At 36.0% G+C, this 25,256-nt stretch overlaps 2 protein-coding genes across 3 annotated transcripts; both read left to right on the forward strand.

Annotated features, from left to right (window-relative positions):
• Positions 1-9,475: 9,475 nt before the first annotated feature.
• Positions 9,476-12,992, forward strand: LOC113773114 (wall-associated receptor kinase-like 1). Its single transcript, XM_027317658.1, has 3 exons — positions 9,476-10,396; positions 10,516-10,569; positions 11,643-12,992. The coding sequence occupies exons 1-3, from the start codon at positions 9,523-9,525 to the stop codon at positions 12,815-12,817; spliced, it is 2,103 nt and encodes a 700-aa protein (XP_027173459.1). The 5' UTR covers positions 9,476-9,522; the 3' UTR covers positions 12,818-12,992.
• Positions 12,993-14,459: 1,467 nt separating this feature from the next.
• LOC113775615 (wall-associated receptor kinase-like 1) lies at positions 14,460-18,372 on the forward strand. 2 transcript variants are annotated; one of them, XM_027320567.1, is made up of 3 exons: positions 14,460-15,445; positions 15,521-15,580; positions 17,212-18,372. In XM_027320567.1, exons 1-3 carry the CDS (start codon positions 14,542-14,544, stop codon positions 18,363-18,365), a joined length of 2,118 nt encoding a protein of 705 aa, XP_027176368.1. In that variant the 5' UTR covers positions 14,460-14,541; the 3' UTR covers positions 18,366-18,372. The 2 variants fall into 2 exon arrangements, with proteins under 2 accessions (XP_027176368.1, XP_027176369.1); XM_027320568.1 differs by having other exon boundaries at positions 15,533-15,580.
• Positions 18,373-25,256: the final 6,884 nt, after the last annotated feature.

Consider the following 25,256-nt stretch of genomic DNA (forward strand, 5'->3'; position numbering starts at 1 on the left):
GCTCCAATTAGCACTATATCGATCAAAACAGGGATTGTAATGCTCTAATTCATCATAATAATCCACATTTTGTGCTTGCATACATGTATTAGTAGCATGATAACCTCCACACAAGTCACAAATCACATGATAAGAATTAAAAACATTAACATTCCTCCTCTGCTCAATTTCATGCATCATGGTGTCCATTTGAACTTGTAACTTAATTACATCAAATTTTGCCTTTAAGCACCTTAAACCATCTTCAAAAGACATACATTCAGTAAATTCTTGGTTACCTCTGTTGAAGGAGCTTTGCACTTGGTAACCATCCATTGCCAAACCTCCATTTCTCAAGCATTGTCCTCCCCTGTTTTCTACTCTCCTTGATCCCCTAAACATGCTCTCAAAGTAGCTCAAAAACAAGTTTAGTCAAGAAGAATAGATGACTTTAAACATACAAAAACAAGACATTAAACATAAAAGACTCAACAAGACTCAAAACAAACAAGACACTTAACCAACAAAAACAAGTGAAATTGTCTAAATTAATAAAGTTGCTTTTCACACCGATATTGCCAAATCTTCCCCGGCAACGGCGCCAAAAACTTGACGGGTATTTTACATACGTGCAAGCTAAAAAATACCGAATTACACCCGTTCACTGCAAGTATACAGATCAACTAGTAGTTTAGGGTATATATCGGGTCGATCCCACAAGGAAGAGTGAACAATTACCGGTATTACTAAAGCTTCTCTATTATTTAGACTATCAATGAATTATAACAAATTTAACCTACTGAAATTATACAAAATGACAAATAAAAGCTCCTTAGGTTGTGGTATCCCCAACTACTCATGCAAGTGCTATATTTGGATCATTAATTACTACATCTAGGCTAGTTATGGTGTAATTTCCTTATGCATTTGAATCCTACTTTCGTAGTGAATCAATTATACTTATAACTAATCCATACCTATTCTCATGGTTATGAAATTAGCTACAAGTTCATTTCTTCAGTGAAATTACATGAAATGAATCACTAAAAACCACATAAGTGCACCTCTACTTTCGTGAGTGTACTCCCTATGTTTAGCACTTCTTGAACTAGTGTTAAATCTCAATTTTCATTGCAGAAACAACACCTTAAATAATCACAATCAATGGTACCAGAGATTAATCACGATTTAAAGAGCCAAAGTGCTAAATAACTTGCTCAAATCATAGCAGTCAAATAACCAAATAATAAACACTAACAATTATAGAAAGTTCAACCAAACCCAAGGCTTAAACTTTAGAAACACATAATGAACACAAAATCCAGAACTTGTATATTAACTAAACTTGGAATCAAATACAAAAGATAAAGAGTTTGGAAGGAATACAACCCTTGTCACATGAGCTTTCTTCCTTGCCTTCTTCATCCTCCATCTTCATCCTAATCTAGATAATAAACAAGAATGGAAAAGCTACACTACTCTATACTAAGCTAAACTAACACTAGGGAGATGAAAGAGCTACATTTCTGCAGCTTCAAGCTTTCTCCCGTAGCTCACTCTCTATTTTCCTGCTATGAACTCCAATCTCCCTAATTTCTTGCAATCTTGGCTATTTTATGATGAAAGATGGTCAAGAAATGAGGCCTCCACCTTCCTTTTACAGCTGGAGATGTTTCTCACATGTCTAGCAACGCATGTGAGTTGGTGGAGGTGAAATTGAGTTTTACGCGTACAGAGCAGCCTTTTCTGACCGCAATCCGGCCAGGAATCCGGCCACAAATCCGGCCAAATTCCGGCCGGATTGCTACAGTGACCATTTGGTCACTTCTGGTTCAATTTCCAGCTCTGCTCCGATTTTGCATCAACTTCCACTGAACTTTTCTTGATGATAAAAGCTGATTTAGCTCTTTACCAAAACATGAAACTTGTAGCCCTTTGAGTTAGCTTTCCTATGCATCAAGAATCACCTCATTTGGATCTGTGTAGGCTGAGAAATGACCGGAATACCCTTACCTGCTCATTGCCCTGTTCCAGTTTCGACCAGTAGAAATTTGCTATTGTAATTCGGCATTTTGACCTAGAAAACCTTTAAACTGGATTTAGATGTCTTCACCAAAGTTGTAGATATATCTCTTATCTTCAAATGGGTTCAAGAATCATCTCAATCCGATCATTGTAGCTCAAGTTATAGCCGAAATACGAAAATGTGTCAAAACTGTCAAAATACACAAAATCCAAGTAAAAAGTGATAAAAACCTCATTTAATTGAACAAAAGCATTTTATACCAATTATAGCCAAAATAAATCATTTTCTTCCAATAATATACCCAAAGTGACTAAAAATAATATAAAATATCATACAATTATTACGTAAATTAGTCACTTATCACTTAGCCAATTGAAGGTGAAGCTCTCCAATTCCTGCTATGTTCTTGCACAATATGATTACAAGTGAAAACTCTCCAAATAATGCTTCTCCAAGTACTCCTATCTAGAGAGAAAACTTGTTGCAAGAAGGAAAACTAGCTACATATGGTTATCCTTGCTTCTCCCTTGTGTTTCTGCATAAAAGGTGGTAGAAATTCCATTCCTCTCACTTCATAATTTCCTCCACTTAGATTTTGTAAAAAGAAGTCAAAGATATGATGTTCCTTTTGTCCACACTCATTTGGTCTTCTCTTTTATTGCAGAAGCATGTGCCACCGATTTCTGTCCCTCAAAATAGCTGTAAAAGTTGTGAGAAAGGTAAAGAAAAACGGCTGTGCCACTTGCTGAGGAGAGAGACAGATCCGAGCCTCGGATCCGAGGAGTGATAATGGATCCGAGCTCGGATTATAGGATCCGAGGCCTTCCCATGATGGATCCGAGGTCGGATCGTCCTGACCTCGGATACACTCCGCCAGAAGTACAGACGAGGGGTCGGATCCATCTTGTACACACAGATCCGAGCTCGGATCCGTGTTGAGCATTTTTCCAGTTTTTCACTTCTTCCCTTTTTCTACATTTTTGCTCCCACTTTCTTGTGTACTTTGTCCTCTGGATGACCCTGACATTTCTTTCAACTTGTGCATGAATTTCATACATCAATTACCTTCACAATTTCACAAAATTACGCATTAATCCACTCATTTATCAATTTCTTAACTCTTAAACAATATTTAAGCAATTATCACCAAAAGAGTTTAAATATGGCTTTAATCTTCTCAAAACATACCAAAAATTCAGTTTAAATATGGCTTTAATCTTCTCAAAACATACCAAAAATTCATGCCAAATTCATACAAAATGTACGTTAAATATTCACTTATCAAATTCCCCCACACTTGAATCATTGCTTGTCCTCAAGCAATTTTACACAAAACTTACTTCAAATATTCAATAGAGAAAACAGTATGCGTACTCTTGTCAAATTTAATTCCTCAAAAACCTAGAAACCAATTATTATGCCATTTCTCAGATTACACTAAATACTCATAATATTCAATTAAATAAAAATAATTATGCCTAAATTTTGACAAATTCAAATCAATTCTCTCATTCTATCCTAATTCCACAAATAAGTAAATCACATAGTCAATTTTATGGCCTTCCTCATCCCAAAACTTAACAATTTAGAGGGATTTATTCACAATTCATTTTATTTAAATAGTGAAAACGTCTTTTTACGTGAAAATCAACACTTTTAGGTGAAAATTCCCGGTTACTCGACATTTCACTCATTTAAATTGCCAATCATACTCTTAATTCCAATACCTTTTTACGCGAATGTCGACATTTGTAAATGCCAACCCCCGGTTACTCAGTATGTGAATCATTGGAGTAGAAAATTACTAATATTATTTTTCTCTCTTTTTTTTTTTTTTCAAATCAATTTCTTTTTCCCTCTAAGTATAATTAAAGGAAGAATTTGGCCTTTCTTTGACTATATCAATCACTTACTTATAAAATTAAGTAAAAATGATAAATATCATTAATCTTGCAAAACTCTAAGCATAACTTTTCTTATTTAAGCAAATATACTTTCTAAAATGTAAAAATCTTACTTGCATAATAATTCATTTCAAGACAAATAAGAATTAAACTTTTCCAAAATACACATAGCTTGTTATCCAAATGGAAGATATTTTAGAAAAATTTTGACAGAGTTTCCCCATAAAAATGGATGAAACTCCCTGCCAACAACCTCATTTTCACAAAAATTATCCTCATGACAATATCTCCAAATATAATTCCAACATTTTTAAGCTCTAAACAACTAAAGTCATGCATTTCAAGACACAATCACCCATACGATAAAGTTATCCCTCCCCCACACTTAAAATCTACAATGTCCTCATTGTAGAGGAAGGTAAAAGAACTGAAACTTCCCTCAAATAGGTGGTGATGCAATTTGAAGCCCTTAATCATCACGATCATCCAAATTCTGCCCAAATTGAGACAACAAGGGTACCAAACACCATAAGTAGCACAAGATGATTCAAATAAAAGAAAACTGAAATCACAAAGTTTGTCTTAACAAAAGAAAAGAAAAATAAAGAAATAAAAGATCTAATCCGCTAAAAAGTTCTATTTGATCGGTGCATGCACTACAAATAAAAATAAGAGAAATTTTTGTAGTTTTAATTCAACAACTTGGATAAAAACAATGAAAATGTCTAAATTAATAGAGATGACTAGGCCCTAATATTGCCGCTCCCCGGCAACGGCGCCAAAAACTTGACGGGTTCTTTTTGTATCAATGCAAGTTTAATTCCGATTTTACACCCGTTGGACTGCAAGTATACAGGTCGAAATTTTAGTACAAGATGTGTATCGGGTCGATCCCACGAGGAGCAATTTAAACAATTTAAGCCCCTGTTCTCTCTATTATTTAGACTTACCATTAATTTTGAGCAGAGAAAATCTAATGCTGTAATCTACAAATCTGATATACAAATCTAGTTTAACAAATGCTGAATGCAAATAGAGAAATTTCACTTAATGAAGATTCTAGGGATGTAGATTCCACTTATGGCATAAACTACACAAATAAATGGATTTACTTCTTGCTATTATTCTTGCTTAACCAGAGATTTATTTCCAAGATTACCAAGTCTCATTTCCATGATGAAATGGCTTAGAGCAATATAGATTTCCCTATTTCCATGGTGAAATACTACTACAACTCTGTTTTAATTCATGAAATACTAAGTAATCCACTTAAGTGTATTTCTATTTTCATGAACATACAACTCAAGCTCTACTCATGTGTTTCCATTGTTATTACCAATTCTCATTGAACAATAACAACTGTAAACAAGTTATTGGTGATCAAACAATAACAAGAAATCACAGCTACACAAGTAGACAAGTTAACTCAAGATATAACAAGTGTAAATCACATTCAATTAGTATTATTTAGCCATAAGTTTCATCTACTCCCTAGATGAAGGAGTTTAGCTACTCATGAATGATTTAACAATCAAATTCACAAGTTTATTAATGCAAAACATCATAAAGTACAAGTATAAGAAAGATAAAAGAAAGCTTAGCCAATTGAAGGTGAAGCTCTCCAATTCCTGCTATGTTCTTGCACAATATGATTACAAGTGAAAACTCTCCAAATAATGCTTCTCCAAGTACTCCTATCTAGAGAGAAAACTTGTTGCAAGAAGGAAAACTAGCTACATATGGTTATCCTTGCTTCTCCCTTGTGTTTCTGCATAAAAGGTGGTAGAAATTCCATTCCTCTCACTTCATAATTTCCTCCACTTAGATTTTGTAAAAAGAAGTCAAAGATATGATGTTCCTTTTGTCCACACTCATTTGGTCTTCTCTTTTATTGCAGAAGCATGTGCCACCGATTTCTGTCCCTCAAAATAGCTGTAAAAGTTGTGAGAAAGGTAAAGAAAAACGGCTGTGCCACTTGCTGAGGAGAGAGACAGATCCGAGCCTCGGATCCGAGGAGTGATAATGGATCCGAGCTCGGATTATAGGATCCGAGGCCTTCCCATGATGGATCCGAGGTCGGATCGTCCTGACCTCGGATACACTCCGCCAGAAGTACAGACGAGGGGTCGGATCCATCTTGTACACACAGATCCGAGCTCGGATCCGTGTTGAGCATTTTTCCAGTTTTTCACTTCTTCCCTTTTTCTACATTTTTGCTCCCACTTTCTTGTGTACTTTGTCCTCTGGATGACCCTGACATTTCTTTCAACTTGTGCATGAATTTCATACATCAATTACCTTCACAATTTCACAAAATTACGCATTAATCACTCATTTATCAATTTCTTAACTCTTAAACAATATTTAAGCAATTATCACCAAAAGAGTTTAAATATGGCTTTAATCTTCTCAAAACATACCAAAAATTCATGCCAAATTCATACAAAATGTACGTTAAATATTCACTTATCAGTGTGTTTATCTAAAAACTTTACTGTAATTTACTGTTAAAATTATAGAAAAAATTTTTTAAAGTGTATAAATTTTTGGATATTTTGAAACATATAGTTTAAAAACTTTGAGAAATTTTTTGAGATTACTGTAGTTAAAGTTGTTAAAAAATTTGTAGCAAGCAAACTTAGTCAAAAACTTGCTTGCCAAAAAGATTGAGTTTTTTGGGTGTTTATAATAAACTTTACTATAGAATACTGTAGAAGTTGTTGACAAGTTGTCAATGTCTGTGCAATAATAATAATGAAAATCCTAATTGCCAACAAAAGTAGTTTCGAATCAATTCTAGTACTGGATTAGGGATTCTGGATGTGCAATAGGTTACTAGATTCACCCTAATTCCGAAAAGTTTGCTAAATCCGATATATCAGAATTTATTCACAAGAACTTGTTAATTTGTATATAGGGCAAGTAGGATCGTATCCTCAGGGACTGGGGATATTTGTCTCTTTTGAAGTTTAAATTGACAATGGGGTTTTTTGGAAATTGACAATAAGTTATACTAATCGAATATTACAATTAAATAAAAACTAAATAGCAAATTGCAGAAACTCAAATAATATTGGACAGTTCTAGTCAAGAAATAACTTCAGCAATGATTCAACTAATTGATAATCGATGCAAAGATAATTTCAATTATTAACTAATAAATAAGTTATAACTGCTAAACAAGCGATGGTAGTCAACTCCTCCTTACTGTGTCGATGACTGAGGTATGCCCGTCAATCACTACTGTAATCAAGAAATAATTCTAAGTACGCTCGTAAGATTTAATTCGCCAATTGGCTTACGTATTAGAGAAATTCTATTCTAACCAAATAACATACTATCAGAGTTATTTTAGACTAGCATGCATATTCCCCTGACGCGAATCTAATCATACCAGTTGTCACTATTTTAGAGCAATTAAATAATTAATGATTCAACGCTCCAATTGACATTAGGTTGCTAAATTAATTCAATGTCCGGACCTAGAATATTCAATTAATAAAATAATCATAAACACTGCAAACAGAGAAAATGCAAATATCAGTAAATAAGAGGGATAAATAAAATTAATTCAATCTCATAATTTTTAGATGAATCAAAATCTCTATTATTCTTTGATTAAAAAAAGAGATTTAGTTAATCTCCGTTGAGAAAAATCCACGCAAAATTGTAGAACTAATTGTTGCGTACATCGTCTCTCGACTGAGATAATCAAAACCGAATGAATAATTGAAAGTACAATGAAAGGGATAAAAAAGTCAAAAGCTCCAAGTAGTCAAGAATGTCTGCCCATTTTCTATCTAATTCCTTCTTCTCCTTTTTCATTTCCTCTACGGTTACCAAGTAGTAAAAGCCAAGGAAAAGAGTCCTAGTCTTTGTTGACTTACTTCCTCTTTGGAAAACTACCAAAAAAAAACAGAAGGAGGAAGTGTCCTCCTTTTTTACTTCAAGTCTGACGCATATTCTCCAATAGATAAGGAATCTCCCCGTCTTGTTGACTGCTACTCAAATTCCCTCGTTTGCGCCTTGTTTGTGCCTTTTTATCATATTTTATCCCAACTTCCTGCAATTAATACGAATTCTAAAAAATGAGTAGAATCCGCCAATTAATACACACTTGATAATATAATATGAGAAAATTAATTACAAAATAAATGACAAAATTATGACTTATTAGTTGTAGAAAAATATTTCGTACATTTCAGAGTTGGAGAAAAGATTTATTTTTTTTCTTTTTCTTTTGAACAAATTACACTTTATCCTCATGTGGTTTGGTATTTTTATACATAACCCCTCCTATAGTTTTAAAAACTATATATAACTCTCTCATAATTTGGATTAAAGTGTCAAATTGACAAAAATAATTATCCATAACGAAACTTATGAAAATATCGAAATTACTCTTGTTTAAAAACTCAAATGGTTGAAATGACCAAAATATATAAATATAATATACATGGCACTTTATCCCGACATGATTTTATATTTTACTATAAAACCCCTTTATAGTTTAATATTTTACTATATAACCCCCTTGTGATTTTCATTACATATACATAACCCCTTGTGGTTAATAAATAATTTTAAACTTTATATAGGGATATTTTAAATATTTTAATTGACTCCATTATGAATTGCAAAATTCGTCACTCTTTAATTCAAATCATGAGAAAGTTATGTATAACTTTTGAAACCATAGGAGTCGGGAGTTATGTACAAAACCACTAAATTATAGGGGATAAAGTGTAATTTGTCATTTTTTTCCTTTTCTTTTTCTTTTCCTTTCTTCTCTTTCATTTCCATATCTCCCCACACCACCACTGCTCTTCCTCCTCTCCCCTTCCCGAGAAGGGGAAAGAGGAAGGAAAAGAAGGGAGGGAGGAAGAAGGAGAGAGAAAAAAGTGAGAGAATGTTGGCCAGGGATTGAGGTGGGGAAGGAGGAAGAACGAGAGGGAAGGAACAAACAAAAAATTTGTGTTTTTGGATATGTTTGGGCGTGTATATTAAAAACTTTGGAGTGTTTTTAGAAATTTATCATAAATAAAAAGTCATAAAAAATTTGTCTATTAAAAACACAACAAAAACTTGGCATCTAAACAGGCCCTATGCTCTGTTAGTTACAGATGTCTATCTTCAACTGGGAAACAATACCGTGCATTGACTGCATGCCACTGCAGGTTGGCATCGCATTCAATTAATGCAGTAGTAACCATGGTTCAAAGTCGCGGTCGCGGCTTGGACCGTTCCACATCGGTCTCGGTGAGACGTAAATTTTTGAAATATTTAATATTCTAAAAATTGTAAAAAATATGATAAATAAAAATAATTAAAAATTAGTAAAAATAATAAAAATTTAAGTTGACTCGGAATGACTCGGTGTGATTCGGCCGTTTCAACCCTTCACGGTGACGTCTCGACTTGTAACGTATCTTGGAAACGTTTCGTCGCGATCTCGTCTCGGGCTAGGCCGAAACGGAGACGACTCGGCCGAGACGGAGACGTCTGGGCCGAGTCTTCGAACCATGGTAGCAACAAGAATATCTAGGAAGCCCCCTTTTCCCCTGCATCTATAAGTCACTCTTCCATTCATCTCTAACCATCTAATTCTAACTTATGCTTTCAAGAATGAGTCCCATGTCCGTGTCATTCCTCCTATTTTTTTTAGCATGGATCATCACCTTTCCAGTATCCCCAACAGTTGGATCATTAGCCAAGCCAGGATGCAGCGATATTTGTGGGAATGTTCGCATTCCCTATCCATTTGGAATAGGTCCTGGTTGCTCTCTGAACGAATCATACACCATAATCTGCACTTCTTCCAAGCCATATCTAAGCAATCTCAACCTGGAGGTGCTGAACGTGTCGTTGCGAAACCGAACAGTAACCGTAAGCACGACAGTAACTCCATTTTGCAGCTCTGGAAGCCAAACAAGTTCCATCAGCAGCTGGAGATCGAACAGTTCAGATCTCGGGGGCACCCCTTTCTTCTACTCGAAAACATACAACAACTTGGCGATTTTTGGGTGCGGAAATGCTGTCCTGATTAACCAAAACGACAAGAAGATTTTATCAGGTTGCACTTCAACCTGTGAATTCAACAGTCCTGCACAAGCAATTGACACCAGTTCTTGCTATGGTGTCAATTGTTGTGAAACAACCATTCCCTTCTATCTTTCCAAATACCATCTGAACTTTACAGCTTCACGATTCAAGCTTGGAGGAACTGGAAACTGCTCTTCGGTGTTCTTGGCAGACCGAAACTGGTCACCGGTGAAATTTTTGGAATCCACGCAATCAGTTCCGGTTGTTTTGGCTTGGACTCTGGGAAGAAATGATGTCCAGGCCATTTATCGCTGCCCGTATGAGATGACCTATCTAGAGCTGGAGGCTGGTGGAAATCTTGCAACTTTTATGTGTCCAACCTGCGAATTTGGCGGAACTGACCCTCAAGAGATCAACCCCTATCTACAAGAACAATGTGGCCCAAGTACGGTTTAAGCAAACAAATTTTGATAGTAGTTGTCATTATTGTACAAATTTGCAATTGCATGAGATTAAATCGGACTTAGCAAATGTGTTTAACACTTTTTGGTTTGTTCTTGGAAGGATTCATTGTGGACCCGGAGCCGGGGAGGAGAAACTTGAAAGCGGCTCTTTTCGGTAAGACTAAGACAACACCCCCCCCCCCCCCCACCAAAACAAAAACAACCAACAAGAAAAAAAACATAAAACCCCCTTTTTTGATTACTTTCTCTGCTTCATAATGACAAAATATGGTATCTTTTCTGCTACAATTCTTAGAAATCAGAATAAATGAGGATAATGAATTACATTTGTTTGTAAAATAAACGGTTTTTGTACCCACTTTGGTTCATTTCTTCCCTTGGAAAACAAAAACCCAAAAAAAAAAGAGAAAGAAAATAAAAGAAAATGAAAACAAGGATCGTGCATGGTATGGGGTAATAGTCAAAGCAGTCCTACTGCAAAGTGGAATCCATAAATGAAGAAAATTGACCGTCAAACTAAATTGATAATAATATATGTGGAAAAGATGTCAAATTGTCAACTATGGAGGCTCTCAAGAAAATGCTTCTTTGACAACTGTGTTTTTCTTGTAGTGTATTTTGTCCTTCTCGGTACTCATCTTGCGTGGCGCATCCGAGTTCACAATTTTAAAGTATTTGTCGGTGGTTCCTGTTTTTTTTTTTTTCAGTTCTCTCCCAACCTCTGTTTTAATTTTCTTTAACTTTAATTAATTTCTAGATTTAATATAAGTGTAAATTTTATATACACTGACAATATATACACAATCAATGATTAGATGCACGACACATCTGCAATAAAATTTTATATACATTGACAATATATACACAATCAATGATTAGATGCATGACACATCTGCAAGATTAGATGGACCTTTAGATGCACTTATATCACTAAACTGTACTTTTTTTTTCATGAATGTGCATGTATACCGAGCATAGTTTTGTGAGGATGATTTAGTCATAAATTTTTTAGTTATTTTAATTTGTGAATACTAACCATATACCCCATCCATAAATTTTCCAAAACTAACACCCTTGTTTGTAAAATTTATCCATGTTCTTTGCACACTGTTCTATTTGTATACATTTTCATTTCTAAAATAGAGTACATTAGATCTGCTTCTTGATATTCAACAAGTCTTATATAGTTGAATGTTGTTATTATGGCACCATGCTGGACTTTTGCAGGTGTTTTCGCTGGCATAGGCGTCTTAATTTTCATAGCTATCAGTTTTACCTCGTACAAACTAGTAAAAAGGAGGAGGGACAAAATGATCAAAGAAAAATTTTTCAAAAGAAATGGTGGACTTTTATTACAGCAGCAGCTATCTGCTGATGATAGGGTTATCAACAAAACAAGGATTTTCACTGCTAAAGAATTGGACAAGGCCACTGATCACTTCAATGAAAATCGAGTGCTCGGTCGAGGAGGGCAAGGTACAGTCTACAAAGGGATGCTAGCAGATGGAAATCTTGCAGCAATAAAGAAGTCTAAGAAGGTTGATGAAAGCCAATTGGGGGAATTTATTAACGAGGTTGTCATTCTGTCACAAGTCAATCATAGGAATGTGGTGAAATTACTAGGTTGTTGTTTGGAGACAGAAGTTCCTATACTGGTGTATGAATTAATCCCGAATGGAACCCTCTTCAGACTCATTCACAATGAGAATGATGATGAGTTCCCCTTCACTTGGAGCTTGAGATTAAGAATGGCAGCAGAAGTAGCAGGGGCATTGGCTTATCTACACTCCGCCACTTCTGTTCCTATTTATCACAGGGATATCAAGTCCAGCAACATACTTTTGGACGAAAAGTACATATCCAAAGTGTCTGATTTTGGAACTTCGAGGTCTGTTTCGATTGATAAAACTCACTTTACTACTATGGTGAAAGGGACTTTTGGCTATTTGGATCCCGCGTACTTTCAATCAAGCCAGTTTACGGAGAAAAGTGATGTTTACAGCTTTGGGGTTGTTCTGGTCGAACTCTTGACAAGAAAAAAGCCGGTATCATCAGAATTAGAAGAAGATAGTCACTTGAGCTTGGCAACAAGGTTTTTGATAACAATGGATGAAAATCGTCTCAACGGCATTCTCGATCCTGAACTTCAAGATCAGAGGACTGAAGAAGAAGTTGTTGCTGTTGCTAAACTTGCTCAAAGATGCCTTAACTTGAATGGGAAGAAAAGGCCCACTATGAAGGAAGTAGCCACTGAGTTAGACAGCATCAAAATGTCAGCAAATCAGTCAACTAATCAAGCAAATTATGAAAGCCAAGGATTCAAGAAGGAAGGCTCTAAATCAGTTGCATTTTCTGATAATTATCCTTCGTGGACAAGTACAGGAACCAATTGCATCACCTGAAGTTCAGCGGCCTAGCCAGATACAAACACATTTTGATTATACATCAAATCTTGGTCCTTGATCAGTTTTACATCTTTCCACATATTTCCCATTCATAACATTAGTGTCACTAAAGTTTGATATATACATGTTTAGGTTTGGCGTCAACAGTTGCTTAGGATGGCTTCATTTTCAATAGTTATAGTTATACCTGGCAATTGGGCAGGTTGGGTGAGTTTTGGACGGGTTAATATTGGGTTTTCATTTAAATGGGTTATATTCAACCCGCCCAACTTTAGATTGGGTTAATTTTGGGTTGGGTCATCTCAAACCCATGACCCAATTATGACCCAATATATTAATTAATAGATTTTGATATATAAACTCTCTCAAATATATTTTCACATACAAAAAAAAATTTTTAAGTGGGTGTCCAATACAAATACCCAAACTGCCTAAAAAAAGATTTTATGCTAATATTTTCACAAAGAAAGTATGGTAATTTTGGATTTATGTAGTTTTTACATATTGAGAATATGGTTTACAAAAACAAAAATCTTTTAGCATGAATGAGTTATGTGGTAGTTATTAAGCACCGAGGACATGAGTAGTTGTAAGTTAACATTAATGTCTCAAAATTAATTTCGAATTTAATAATATTCAAATTCTTCTTATTGAACATTTTGGTGACGATAATATAAATGAAAAAAGGTCACATTGTAGCTAAATATCTAACTCATAAATGCAAATTAATTTTTTTGTCACGATAAATCTGGCAACTATTCTAACACATCTGGCCTTGTCCATATCTAGGGTAATACCCTATTAAGTATGTAACCAAGGAATTAAAAATATGCCAAGTAAAAAAAATTTAACTTGCTTGGCGAATTTTGTTATAATCACAAAAGATGTTTATAGCAAAAAATAATTTAAAAAGTCTATAGTTGATGCTTTTGAGTAACTATTCACCCTTTTAAGATTGTGTTGATTATTCACTTGATTCAATTAGCAAAAGTTAGGTAATGAATGTCCAATACAAATATCCAAACCGCCCAAAATATATGTGGGCTTTTATTACCCAACCCAAAATTGACCCAATATCCAACTTATCCAACCCAACCTCTCAAATTAGTGTGTGGGTTGGGTGGGTTGTTGGGTTTTGGGTATAATTGCCAGGTCTAGTTATAGTTTTGGCTACAATTTACTGAGTCTTCTGGTGGGAAAATATGGGGAAAAAAAAAGAAAGAAAGAAAGAAAGGAGCATTGAGGAGGAGGAACTTGATTTTAACTGTAATACTGGACATGGTTCATGCAACTTCAACAAACCAATAAAAGAACATTTGTTTTCCACAAATTTGACTCATTCCATAGCAGTTGCTCTACGATTTAGTTTTAAGCTGCACACAATAATTCGATTGATTTATACCCTTTTTTTATTCATTCATATTGCAATACTCCACATTAAAATCCATCTTTGAGATGCACAAATATTTTTGCCCTTTTTACCTTTTCAGAATTTGCATCCGATCCTAAATGTGAAACACTTGCACATGGGATGTCTAAAGTCTATACTCCAAAACCAGGATGGGAACCAATATTTCATAAAGATAAGGTGCATTGACTATTGACCGGGGCAAATTGCATTAAAGTCGTCAACGCTCAACAAGAACATCAACAGGACACTCTTTTCCTTTCTATACATAAGCAAATCCTCCATTCATCTCTAAACCATCTGCTTCTAAATTATGCATCACAAAACAATAATGACTTCCAAATATCTGCCCTTTTCCCTCTTATATTTGCTATCTTGGATCATCACTTTTGGAATATGCCCAACAGTAGGATTATTAGCTAAGCTTGGATGCAGCGACACTTGTGGCAGTGTTCGCATCCCCTATCCATTTGGAATTGGTCCTGGCTGCTCCCTCAACGAATCATACACCATAATCTGCGCTTCTTCCAAGCCATATCTGAGCAGCCTCAACCTGGAGGTGCTGAAAGTGTCGTTGCGCAACCTAACAGTAACTGTAAACACGCCAATAACAGCTCCATCCTGCAGCTCCGGAGCCCAGACAGGCGCTCTAAGCAGCTGGAGATCGAATAGCTCTGATCTTGCGGGCACCCCTTTCTTTTACTCCAAAACATACAACAAATTGGTGCTTTTTGGATGTGGAACTGCTGTCCTACTTAATCAAAACAATAACAAGATTTTATCGGGTTGTACTTCGATCTGTAAATCGGACACCCCTCCTCAACCAATCAACATTAACAGAACTTGCTACAATTGTTGTGAAACAGCCATTCCCTTCTATCTTCCCAAATACCATCTAAATTTTACAGCTTCAAGATTCAATCGTGGGACGATCAGAAGCAGAATTAATGGAACCAGTAGCTGCTCTTCTGTGTTTTTGGTTGACCAAAGCTTATCGCCGGTGACATATTCACAATCCATGCATTCAGTTCCGGTTGTTTTGGCTTGGACTCTGGGAAGAGATGATGTCCAGGCCATTTATCCTTGCCCGTACATAATAACATATCTAGAAATGGAGTCCGGTGAAAATATGGCAACATTTCGTTGTACCACATGCGGGACAGAGCCTGAAGATATATATATCAACCCTTATTTACAAAAATTTCAATGCGGCACAGGTACTGTTTAAAAGTTCTATAGTTATTTTTTCAAAGCACAAAACGTATTGTAGCATTACCTAAAAATTGTTGCAGTGTTCTTTGAAGGATTCAATTCGAAATCCAGGAGGAAGCACTTGAAAGCAGCTCTTATTGGTAAGACAAAGACACCCTTTTTTATTACATTTTGAACTTAATAATGTCATACATGGTATCTTTTCTACTAGAAGCCTTGGAAGTTAGAAGAAATGAGGATTGCTTGATCTGTGAAATAAACAAAATTTTGTGTCTACTTAGATTCATTCTTTCCCATCCACCCCCCCAAAACAGAAATGAAAACAATAAAAAGAAATTGAAAGAATTGATAATGGTAAAAGACAAAACCTCCTACTTGAAAAGTAAATGTATACCCGTCAATTTGTAAATAACAGATGCTCAATAAAGTACTCTTTTGACTTGGAAATTTGCCGTTGACTTGCATGGCTTTAGCAAGAAAACACCTCTTAGTTCTGATCCCAAAAAAAAAAAAACACTTATATACTTAATAAAGTACTTTATTGACTTCGGAATTTGTCGTTGACTTGAATGGCTTTAGGAAGAAAACGCCTCTTAGTTCTGATCCAAAAAAAAAAAAACACCAATAAAGTACTTTTTGACTTGGAATTTGTCGTTGACTTGAATGGATGGCTTTGGGAAGAAAACACCTTCTAGTTCTGATCCAAAAAAAAAAAAAAACACTTATTTGACCAATCTGCTTTTCTTCTTGAATTATTATTAATAAGCTCCGAAACCTGGACGAACTTTTTGAAAAGAAAACCGAGAATAGAAAAAACAAAGAGCAAATCTCTCAAATAGTCCTTCAAATTTTTCACTAATTCAAGTCTTGTCCCCCATATTAAAAATGGGATATAATAGTTTTTTAACAAAATTTTTTGAGCCAAATTGGTTCCTACGTGGTGGAACAGCCAAGAAAGTTTCTATGTGGCCCCTACGTGGTGAAACAGCTAAGAAAGTTCAAATGTCACCATCATTTTAGTCCAATTTTTTCTTGGCCACTCTACCATATAAGGACCACTTTTGGCCTAAAAACTTTTGTTGAAGGACCATTCTATCCTATTTTTAAGATGGAGGACTAAACGTGAATTAGTTTAAAAGTTGAAGGATTATTTGGGAAATTTGTCCAAAAACAGAATTATCTTAAATTACGTTCACTAGTTGTGGTCCTAGCTGCCTCTTAAAAAATTCTACTTTTCCTTTCCACAACACCATTTTATTGAGGGATTTTAGTGACCGAAAACTCATGAGAAATTTCATTATGATCACAAAATTCAGAAAAAACTACAATATTTGAATTTGATTTCATTATCACTTCTAATTTTCATAATATTCAAGATTAACAAATTGGGGTTGGGCCCAAATGTTATAATTTAAATGCCTGAAGTAGCTACTTTAGTACTTAACTGAGGTCACTATTTCTTTTTTTCTTTTTTTTTTTTAATAAGAAGGGGGAAACGCAATTCAATATATGGCTCGTTCGTGAAATTGATTCCTGTTACGTCAACAAAAAAGAAATTTGATCCGTAAAATTTCTGATTTTAGAAAATTAATTTACAAAATATTATTAATACCAAGCAGTTTTAACTTTACATTTTTATCCGTACTGTTCTATCTGTGTACATTTTCTAAAATAGTATACAGTAGATCTACTTCTTCATGTTTAACAGGTCCTAGCCATTCAATTTTATAGTTGAATGTTTTTAATATGGCACCATGCTGGACATTCGCAGGTGTTTCCGCTGGCATAGGCGTCTTAATTTTCATTGCTGCCAGTTTCACCTTGTACGAACTAGTAAAAAGGAGAAGGGACAAAATGATCAAAGAAAAATTTTTCAAAAGAAATGGTGGACTTTTATTACAACAGCAGCTATCTGCTGATGATAGAGTTATCAACAAAACAAGGATTTTCACTGCTAAAGAGTTGGACAAGGTCACTGATCACTTCAATGAAAATCGAGTGCTCGGTCGAGGTGGCCAAGGTACTGTCTACAAAGGGATGCTAGCAGATGGAAATCTTGCAGCAATAAAGAAGTCTAAGAAGGTTGATGGAAGCCAACTGGGGCAATTTATTAACGAGGTTGTCATTCTGTCACAAGTCAATCATAGGAATGTGGTGAAATTACTGGGTTGTTGTTTGGAGACAGAGGTTCCTATTCTGGTGTATGAATTTATCCCGAATGGAACCCTCGATAGACTCATTCACAATGATGAAGAGTTCCCCTTCACCTGGAGCTCGAGGTTGAAAATAGCGGCAGAAGTAGCAGGGGCATTGGCATACCTACACTCTGCAATTACAATTCCTATTTATCATCGAGATATCAAGTCGAGCAACATACTCTTGGATGAAAAATACATAGCTAAAGTGTCTGATTTTGGGATTTCGAAGTCTATTTCAATTGATAAGACTCACCTAACTACTCAGGTGAGAGGTACTTTTGGCTATTTGGATCCAGAGTACTTCCAGTCGAGCCAATTTACAGAGAAAAGTGATGTTTATAGCTTTGGGGTTGTTCTGGTTGAACTCTTGACTAGAAAAAAGCCGGTATCATTGTCAGGATCATTTGAAGATAGTCACTTGGGCTTGGCAAAAAGGTTTTTGGTGATGATGGATGAAAATCGTCTCGCCAGCATTCTTGATCCACAAGTTCTAGATCAGAGGATTGAAGAAGAGGTCATTGCTGTCGCTGAACTTGCTCAAAGATGCCTAAACTTGAACGGGAAGGAAAGGCCTACCATGAAAGAAGTGGCTACAGTGTTGGAAAACATTAAACTGTCAGCAAATCGTGCAAATATTCAAGTAAACTTTGAAACTCAAGGGTTCGAGAAGGGAGAATCTGAATCAGTTATTTCTGTTACTAATCCTTCATGGACAACCGGAAGATAACATCACCTTTGGTTCTTCCGCAAGAAGTGGGTATGGGTCGGATAACCGCCCCATGTGCCATTTGGTTGACCCGACTCACACCTTATGAGTCAGCCATTTTTTTATTCTTATTCACCCAACATATCAGCAGAGTACTCGTTGAGATAGGATCGAGTCAACGGATATCCGCCCTACTCCACTTATCATTTAATTTTTTAAAAAATAAAATTTATATTTATTTCATTTTGTATTTACATATTCATCTAATATTTAATAATACTTTTTTCCCAAAAAAAAAGTCTCCTGACAGGTGTCGAGCCTATGCAATAATAATTACCTACTCAAGAAAAATACAAATTTGTATATAGCGGTGAGTAGGGTCGAATCTATAGGGATTGGGGGTAATTCGTTTCTTTAAAGTTCCAATAAACAATGGGGGGTTTTATCGGAATGAAACTAAAACAATTAAACAATTCAACCAAAAATAAACGATGACACGAATATAGACAGGAATTAAATAAATAATAGACACACTCTAGCCAAGGATACAACTACTCAAACATAGTCCATTCATCCGATCATTGATGCAAGGGAGGTTCACTTAATTTTATTAACAGGTTAGTTATAGCCGCCAATAAGCTCTGACGACCAGTTTTTCCTTAATTTATTGATAATCAAGGTATGACCATTGATTACCCCTAACCAGAAAATGCTCCTAGGTACGACCGTATGAGTTAATTCCCTAATTACACTAAGAACCAATGTTTTGAAAACCGGGCTAGATCGGCCGGTTCGACCGGTTGAACTACGAACCGGCCCATGGCAGCGGTCCGGTTCTATATTAGGGTTGACCATGCTAGAAAACCGGTCAAAAACCGATCCAACCGTGAAACCGTCGAAACCAGATTGAACCGGTTTTCTCGGTTTTTGAGTTTTCCTCTTTTTTTTTTTTTTTTTTAATGTTTTGCAAAATGTAGTTTCAAGATTCGAATTCATGGCCTTTGTCATAGAAGACCAATATAGTAACCGTTGTACTATCACATCTTATTAATTTTTTTATAACTTATTTATATAAAACAAACACTCATATTTCTTTTTTCATTTTTCTTACAAAATCCCATCCTCTCATGACTCTTTTTTTTAATCTTCAACTCTCTCTCTCTCTCTCTATCCTCTTTTCTTTTGTCACTCCCTTTTTAATCAAACATCTTTATTTTTAATTTATTGATTTTTTCTTACATCTTTTAATTTTATTTTTGTCCATTAAATTAAAAAAGTTAAAAAAGAATTATTTTTTTAATCCAAATTATTTAATGCCACAACCACTTACTTATATCTCATTTTTTGTTTCTTATCAAGTTTGCATTTCTATTTTCGATTTTCTTGACTTCTTTCGAACTCCAAACGTTCTTTTTTAAATTGTAATCTCTAAATCCCAAAACGTAAATTAAAATTTAAGTTTACAATGTCTAAATTCTCATAGACGTGAATTTTGTATAATTTCAAAATATTGTGATATTTTTGGGTTGGATTTAAGATTTTTTTGGTAGATATAATTGAAATTGAGATGAAATTTATTTATTTTAACTTATAATTCAAAAATAAATAATTTATTTTTAAAAATCCAAGTTATTCAAAAATAGTAAACTTTTCATCATGTAAAGTATTAAATTAGTCCATTACATGTCTTATTTTGTGCATATATATATTTATATAAATTATTTTTAAAAAAATTCATTGAACCAAGGTTGAATCGGTCCGACCGGTTGAATCTCGACCCTTTTACTTCACCGGTTCAATTAACGGTCTGGTTTTTAAAACATTGCTAAGAACTAGAAAAGTCTAACCTCAATCAATAACACACTACGAGAGTTATTTAAATCAGATTGCATGTTCCCCTAGTGTGTAAAAACGCTAGTTGCCACTGATATTAACCGATTATACAATTACGGATTTAATTGATTAATTTGGCAAGCGATTAATAAGTCACATTGAACATCGGGCCCTTGACATTCAATTAACAAAATAATCGTATGGAAATTCAAATAGAAAACGTGCAAATATTAACAAATTAAGGAACGTATAAAAGCTAATTCGATGTCACAGATATTCGGGACTGTGTCGTCGCGTTGACCCTTGACTAGATTAGAAGTTTAGCCACGCCTCATGAGAAAATCTCCACGCAATTTAATTGATTTCCAAGGCATCACGTTTTTAACTAAAAATCAAGAAGTAAAAGATGTTTCTCCAGTCGGAAATAAAGTCGAACTGTAGGCATGCATGAACAATGAAGAATAATAATAAATCCTATCTCTAAACAATGAGTCTCTGTTTTCGTTTGTCTCTGACGAAGATAAGGAAAAGAAAAGACAAAAAGTCAAGTGCTACCCAATGTCCTTCTTTTTGGTTTTCCTTAAGCCAGCAAACTACCTACTACCTAAAAGACTACTCATCAGCAACAGAAAAGGAATCCTCTTGTAGCACAATGTGGGGCCAGGTCTGTAGATTCGTTGGAAGCTTCCCACGTGTGGCGCAATTTTCTCAAGAAGGTCCCCCTTTTTAGTACTTTTCAGTTCCACTTCCTGTAGAGACGTCCAAATACCAAATATAAGTATATGTTAACAGTTATAACAATATTTGGCAAGGACAAAATGAAAAATTAACAATAAAATTACTAACAATTAACACCCTATCAATTCCTCCCACACCTAAATCATGCTTGTCCTCAAGCATGAGAATAACTAAACCTAACAATGGTTAACTCTCACGTCATCTATTGCCAAGCTGTGCTTATACCATAATCAAGGTTCAGTGGCTAAGTGTCAAGGCATAATCCTTCCGATTAGCTTTTGAAATCACAGACTCGTCCAATTCATGTCTAACTCGTTTAGGAAATCAAAATATCGAGCTAGCAATAGTTAGCAATGGGTCCAACTGGCGACCAAAATCTCAACATTGAAGAACAAGGATCGGCAGGCCAACATGATCATAAGTTTACATATTTTTCACATCTATTCTTTTTCTTTTCTTCCTTTTTTTTCTTTTCATTTTTTTTGTTTTCTTTATTTTTCTTTTTTTTTGAACGAATAAATGCTTAGTCCCAAGCCATTCAAGTCTTTTGATGTGAACTCTAACATTTTTAGATGAAAGAGCCCAGTTACTCAACTTTTCACCGTTTCAGGACCACATACTCATAGATATCGCCACTGTTTTGACGCGAAAGTTGACACTTGTGATGAAGACTCCCGGTTATTGGGTGACGATACTAGCGGAGTATAGCCATATGTTATTCACAACAAAACACCAAAATATCGGACAATTAAAGATCATAGCCCACGTCATTTCCGAAACATGGAGAGCTAAGATCAACAGTCGATCAATCCACACAACAGTTGCCAACAAAAGATTTATATTGCCTAAACCAGTTGACCACAATTCGCACAAAATCATTAAACTCACGATATTCACCAAGACACATGCTCTTACTTGCCACCGAAGTCTAAATTATAGAATAAACCACATCTAACAATAGAAGAATGAGTTTCCAGGCAATTGTTGATCACCAAGATAAGCAGTACCAAAAACAAAAAATTAAAGAGACACTAGTCAAACTCCCCATTCCCTTCACACCCGAATGGTACATTGCCCTCAATGTAACAATTAAACAGCAAAAGCAAAAAAGAAGGGCAACGGAACTTCCCTGAAATCCCGGGGACTGTGGCAGGGGGTGAGACGTTGATTAAGGTGTAAGACCAGCGTGGTGCATAAACGCTGCCGAATTCCACATAAACGCTGACAAAATTTGCCCACCTCAAAATCTCAACAAATGTCTCCAATAGGACAGTCAACCAACTGAAATTAGCAAATGTCCCAAGAAACCGACAATTCTAGCAACAGCAGTTCAAAATGTGGACAACAACTTAATCACAAGGTTTTTAGCTTTCAATCAGGCAGCCAACCAAATAGAATCAACAAACGTAGTCAAAATACCTCAACCAGTACCGCTGGTGCACCCCACAGATAATGAAGTAACTCAAACGGCCAACTAAATCAACAAAATGTACAAGGTAGGCACCCAAGGTCTACACAAATGTCCCAACAATGCAGCAATTTCAAAGCACCCGCAGGTTGCTCTCAGCCAGTGAGTCACAATCAACTTAACAATCAACTAAATTTATGGCAACAATCAACGTAATAAAAGCCAGTGTGTCACAAGCAAGCAATCAAAGGTACACTGGAGCCAACCAAATCTCAACACAGACCCACAAAAGGCAATGATCGAATTAATTAGGCAAAAATGTAGCAGAGGAATCGCAAGTGAGTTCAACACACAAATTCCAAAAGTGATGCTCCAAATATAAAGGGACGAGTTGAGAGGAGTAAAAACCGAATGTCCCTGAAGCACGAGGATAGCGCGGATGGGTGGCAGTCACGCGTCAGAGGTGCGGGTGCCACCAATGATGGTCCTATGGCCCAGGCGAGAGAGAGAGTGTGTGTGTGGGCTGCGGGACTGTGGGCTGCACGAGTTAGCGGGCTGGAAGGCTTGCGGCGGCGCTGGGGAGTGAAGCACAGCTGCCGAATCGACGAGAGAGAGAGACGGTGGCGGCTCGAGGGTGGTGGTCGTCCGTGGGTGGAGGAGATGCAGCGCTAGGAGGGAGAGAGGAGGAGGGATATTCGCGCGATGAAGATGGAGGTTTGTGATGTGGCTTGGGTAGGGGCGGCGGACAAAGAAAAGGGAAAAGGGAAATGGAGAAGAAGAAAGAAAGAAAAGGGGAAGAAGGAAAGAAAGAAAGAAAGAAAGAAAAAGGAAAAAAATAGTTTTTTTTTCGAACTAAAATTTTAAAATTTGAATTTTGAGAAATAAAACTGATGTTGTAAAACGGAAAATATTTTATTTTTCTAAAAATTTTTTTGACGTCATCAAACACGGCGTGGGCACGCCAAGATTAGAAAACGTCTATTGACCTTGGAAGTCACTTTTTACACTTTAACGCGTGCCCTCCTCGCGTGGGCATGCCAAGATTACCTGTTCTAGTCACAGTGGAGGAAAATATTAAGAATGGCTAGTACCCAAGTGAGAAACGACGAATTGAAAGAATTGAATAACAGAAAACAACAAAATCAATATTTGGGTTGCCTCCCAAAAAGCATCTCTTTTTAACATCTTCGGTTAGACGTTGAACACCACTCTTCAATTTGGATGCAATTCAATTTTTCTTGTAATTTGTGGTCTTTCTCCAGGATCCAAATAGCCATTGAGTGCAGCCTTCTTTCTTAATTTTCTATTCCTTTTCACCTCATAAATTGCTTTCATCCCCTGATACTTGTTCGCAACAATTTTGAATTTACTCCTACAAGCAAACTCAGAAAATTCTTGCACAGAGGGATTAGTAGCATGAATAGCGAACACAGAGTGAGAGTTAGCAGGATGTTTCATTATATAAAAATATTAAAGTGGACTATTTCTCCATCAAATTCCATTGTGAGAGTATCCTTACTAACATCAATCTTAGTTTGGGCAGTATTCAAGAATGACTTTTCTAATATAATGGGTGATAGATTTGGGGCACTTTCATCATCCATGTAAAGCACATAAAAATCAGTAGAAAAAATCAATCCATCTACTTGCACTAAAACATCCTCAACTACCCCATCTAGATAAGTAAATGTGCGATCAACCAATTGAATTATTATCCCTGTTTCTTTTAAAAGTTCTAAATTTAGGGAATCATAGATTGATTTAGGCATCACATTAATTGAAATCCCTAAATCTAGCATGGCATTTTTAATTTTAAAATGTCCAATCTTACAGAGAATAACAAATATACTTAGATTTCCGCATTTAGATGGTAGTTTTCTTTGTAAAATCGCTGAAACGTTCTCACCTATCACAATATGCTCATCCCCTCTCAACTTCTTCTTATTGATGCACAAGTTTTTCAAGCATTTAGCATATTTTGGCACTTGCTTGATCGCGTCCAACAAAGGGATATTGATTGCCACCTTTCGAAACACCTCTAGAATTTTCTTTTCCTTATCTTACTTTTTCGATTTCTCCAACCTGCTAGGAAAAGGCGGTGGGTTAGTCTTAACTATAATGAATGGGTCCGGGAGTACCTTTGGATCTTTGTTACTTCTGCCCTCCTCTTCAAGCTCTTTCTCAATTCGTTCGTCGTTCTTGTCCTTAGGAATCACGAGATCGGGTCATTGGATTTCCTTTCCACTCCTCAAAGCCATTGCGCTCACATTCTTCAGGTTCAGTTCAGGTTGAGACGACAATTTTTCATAAATTTGGGATTTCAGGCGGTTGATTGCTATTGCCATCTGACTCATCTGACTCTGCATTGCTTGCACCTGTCCCAGTTGATTCCTTATACTTTGTAGGTCAGAATCTGTTTTCTGTTGATTAGCAATCAATTGTTTCATCATCTCTTTTATAAACGGATTTGAGTTTGAAGGGAGTGGTGGTAGGCGAGACTGATACTGCTGTTGATACCCTTGCTGTCTATTTGGTGCAAAATTTGACTGCCTATTTCTTCATAACTGAAGTTAGGGTGATCTCTTCAACTTGGATTGTACGTATTCGAGTACGGGTCATAGGGCTTTTTTGGCGCGGGCGCGCGACGAGCCATATTCATTTGCTCCGCACTTTCTTCTTGAACTAGCGGACACATCTCCATAGAATGTCCCAAAACAGTCCATACCCCACATAGTTTGGCTTGTGGAGCATTTCTCACAGCCAGTTGTTGCACGAAGGACGTCAGCTCAGAGAGTTGTTGTTGGATAGAGGATGTTTCCACCTCATTCACCCTACGTGTTGGAATATCCTCTCTTGAACTGAACTACTGTGAATTCTTAGCCATCCCTTCAATCAACTCCAATGCTTCCCGAGTAGTCTTGTTCACCAATGCT

This window comes from Coffea eugenioides, chromosome 6 (assembly GCF_003713205.1).
Source record: "Coffea eugenioides isolate CCC68of chromosome 6, Ceug_1.0, whole genome shotgun sequence".
Lineage (NCBI taxonomy): Eukaryota > Viridiplantae > Streptophyta > Magnoliopsida > Gentianales > Rubiaceae > Coffea > Coffea eugenioides.

Bases quoted from the DNA above. Each gene is read 5' to 3' on its own strand.
- LOC113773114 (XM_027317658.1), top strand. From the start codon at position 9,523: ATGCTTTCAAGAATGAGTCCCATGTCCGTGTCATTCCTCCTATTTTTT. The intron at 10,397-10,515 runs GTACGGTTTAAG...TGTTCTTGGAAG, and splicing joins ACAAGAACAATGTGGCCCAA to GATTCATTGTGGACCCGGAG. The intron at 10,570-11,642 runs GTAAGACTAAGA...GGACTTTTGCAG, and splicing joins CTTGAAAGCGGCTCTTTTCG to GTGTTTTCGCTGGCATAGGC.
- LOC113775615 (XM_027320567.1), top strand. From the start codon at position 14,542: ATGCATCACAAAACAATAATGACTTCCAAATATCTGCCCTTTTCCCTC. The intron at 15,446-15,520 runs GTACTGTTTAAA...AAATTGTTGCAG, and splicing joins AAAATTTCAATGCGGCACAG to TGTTCTTTGAAGGATTCAAT. The intron at 15,581-17,211 runs GTAAGACAAAGA...GGACATTCGCAG, and splicing joins CTTGAAAGCAGCTCTTATTG to GTGTTTCCGCTGGCATAGGC.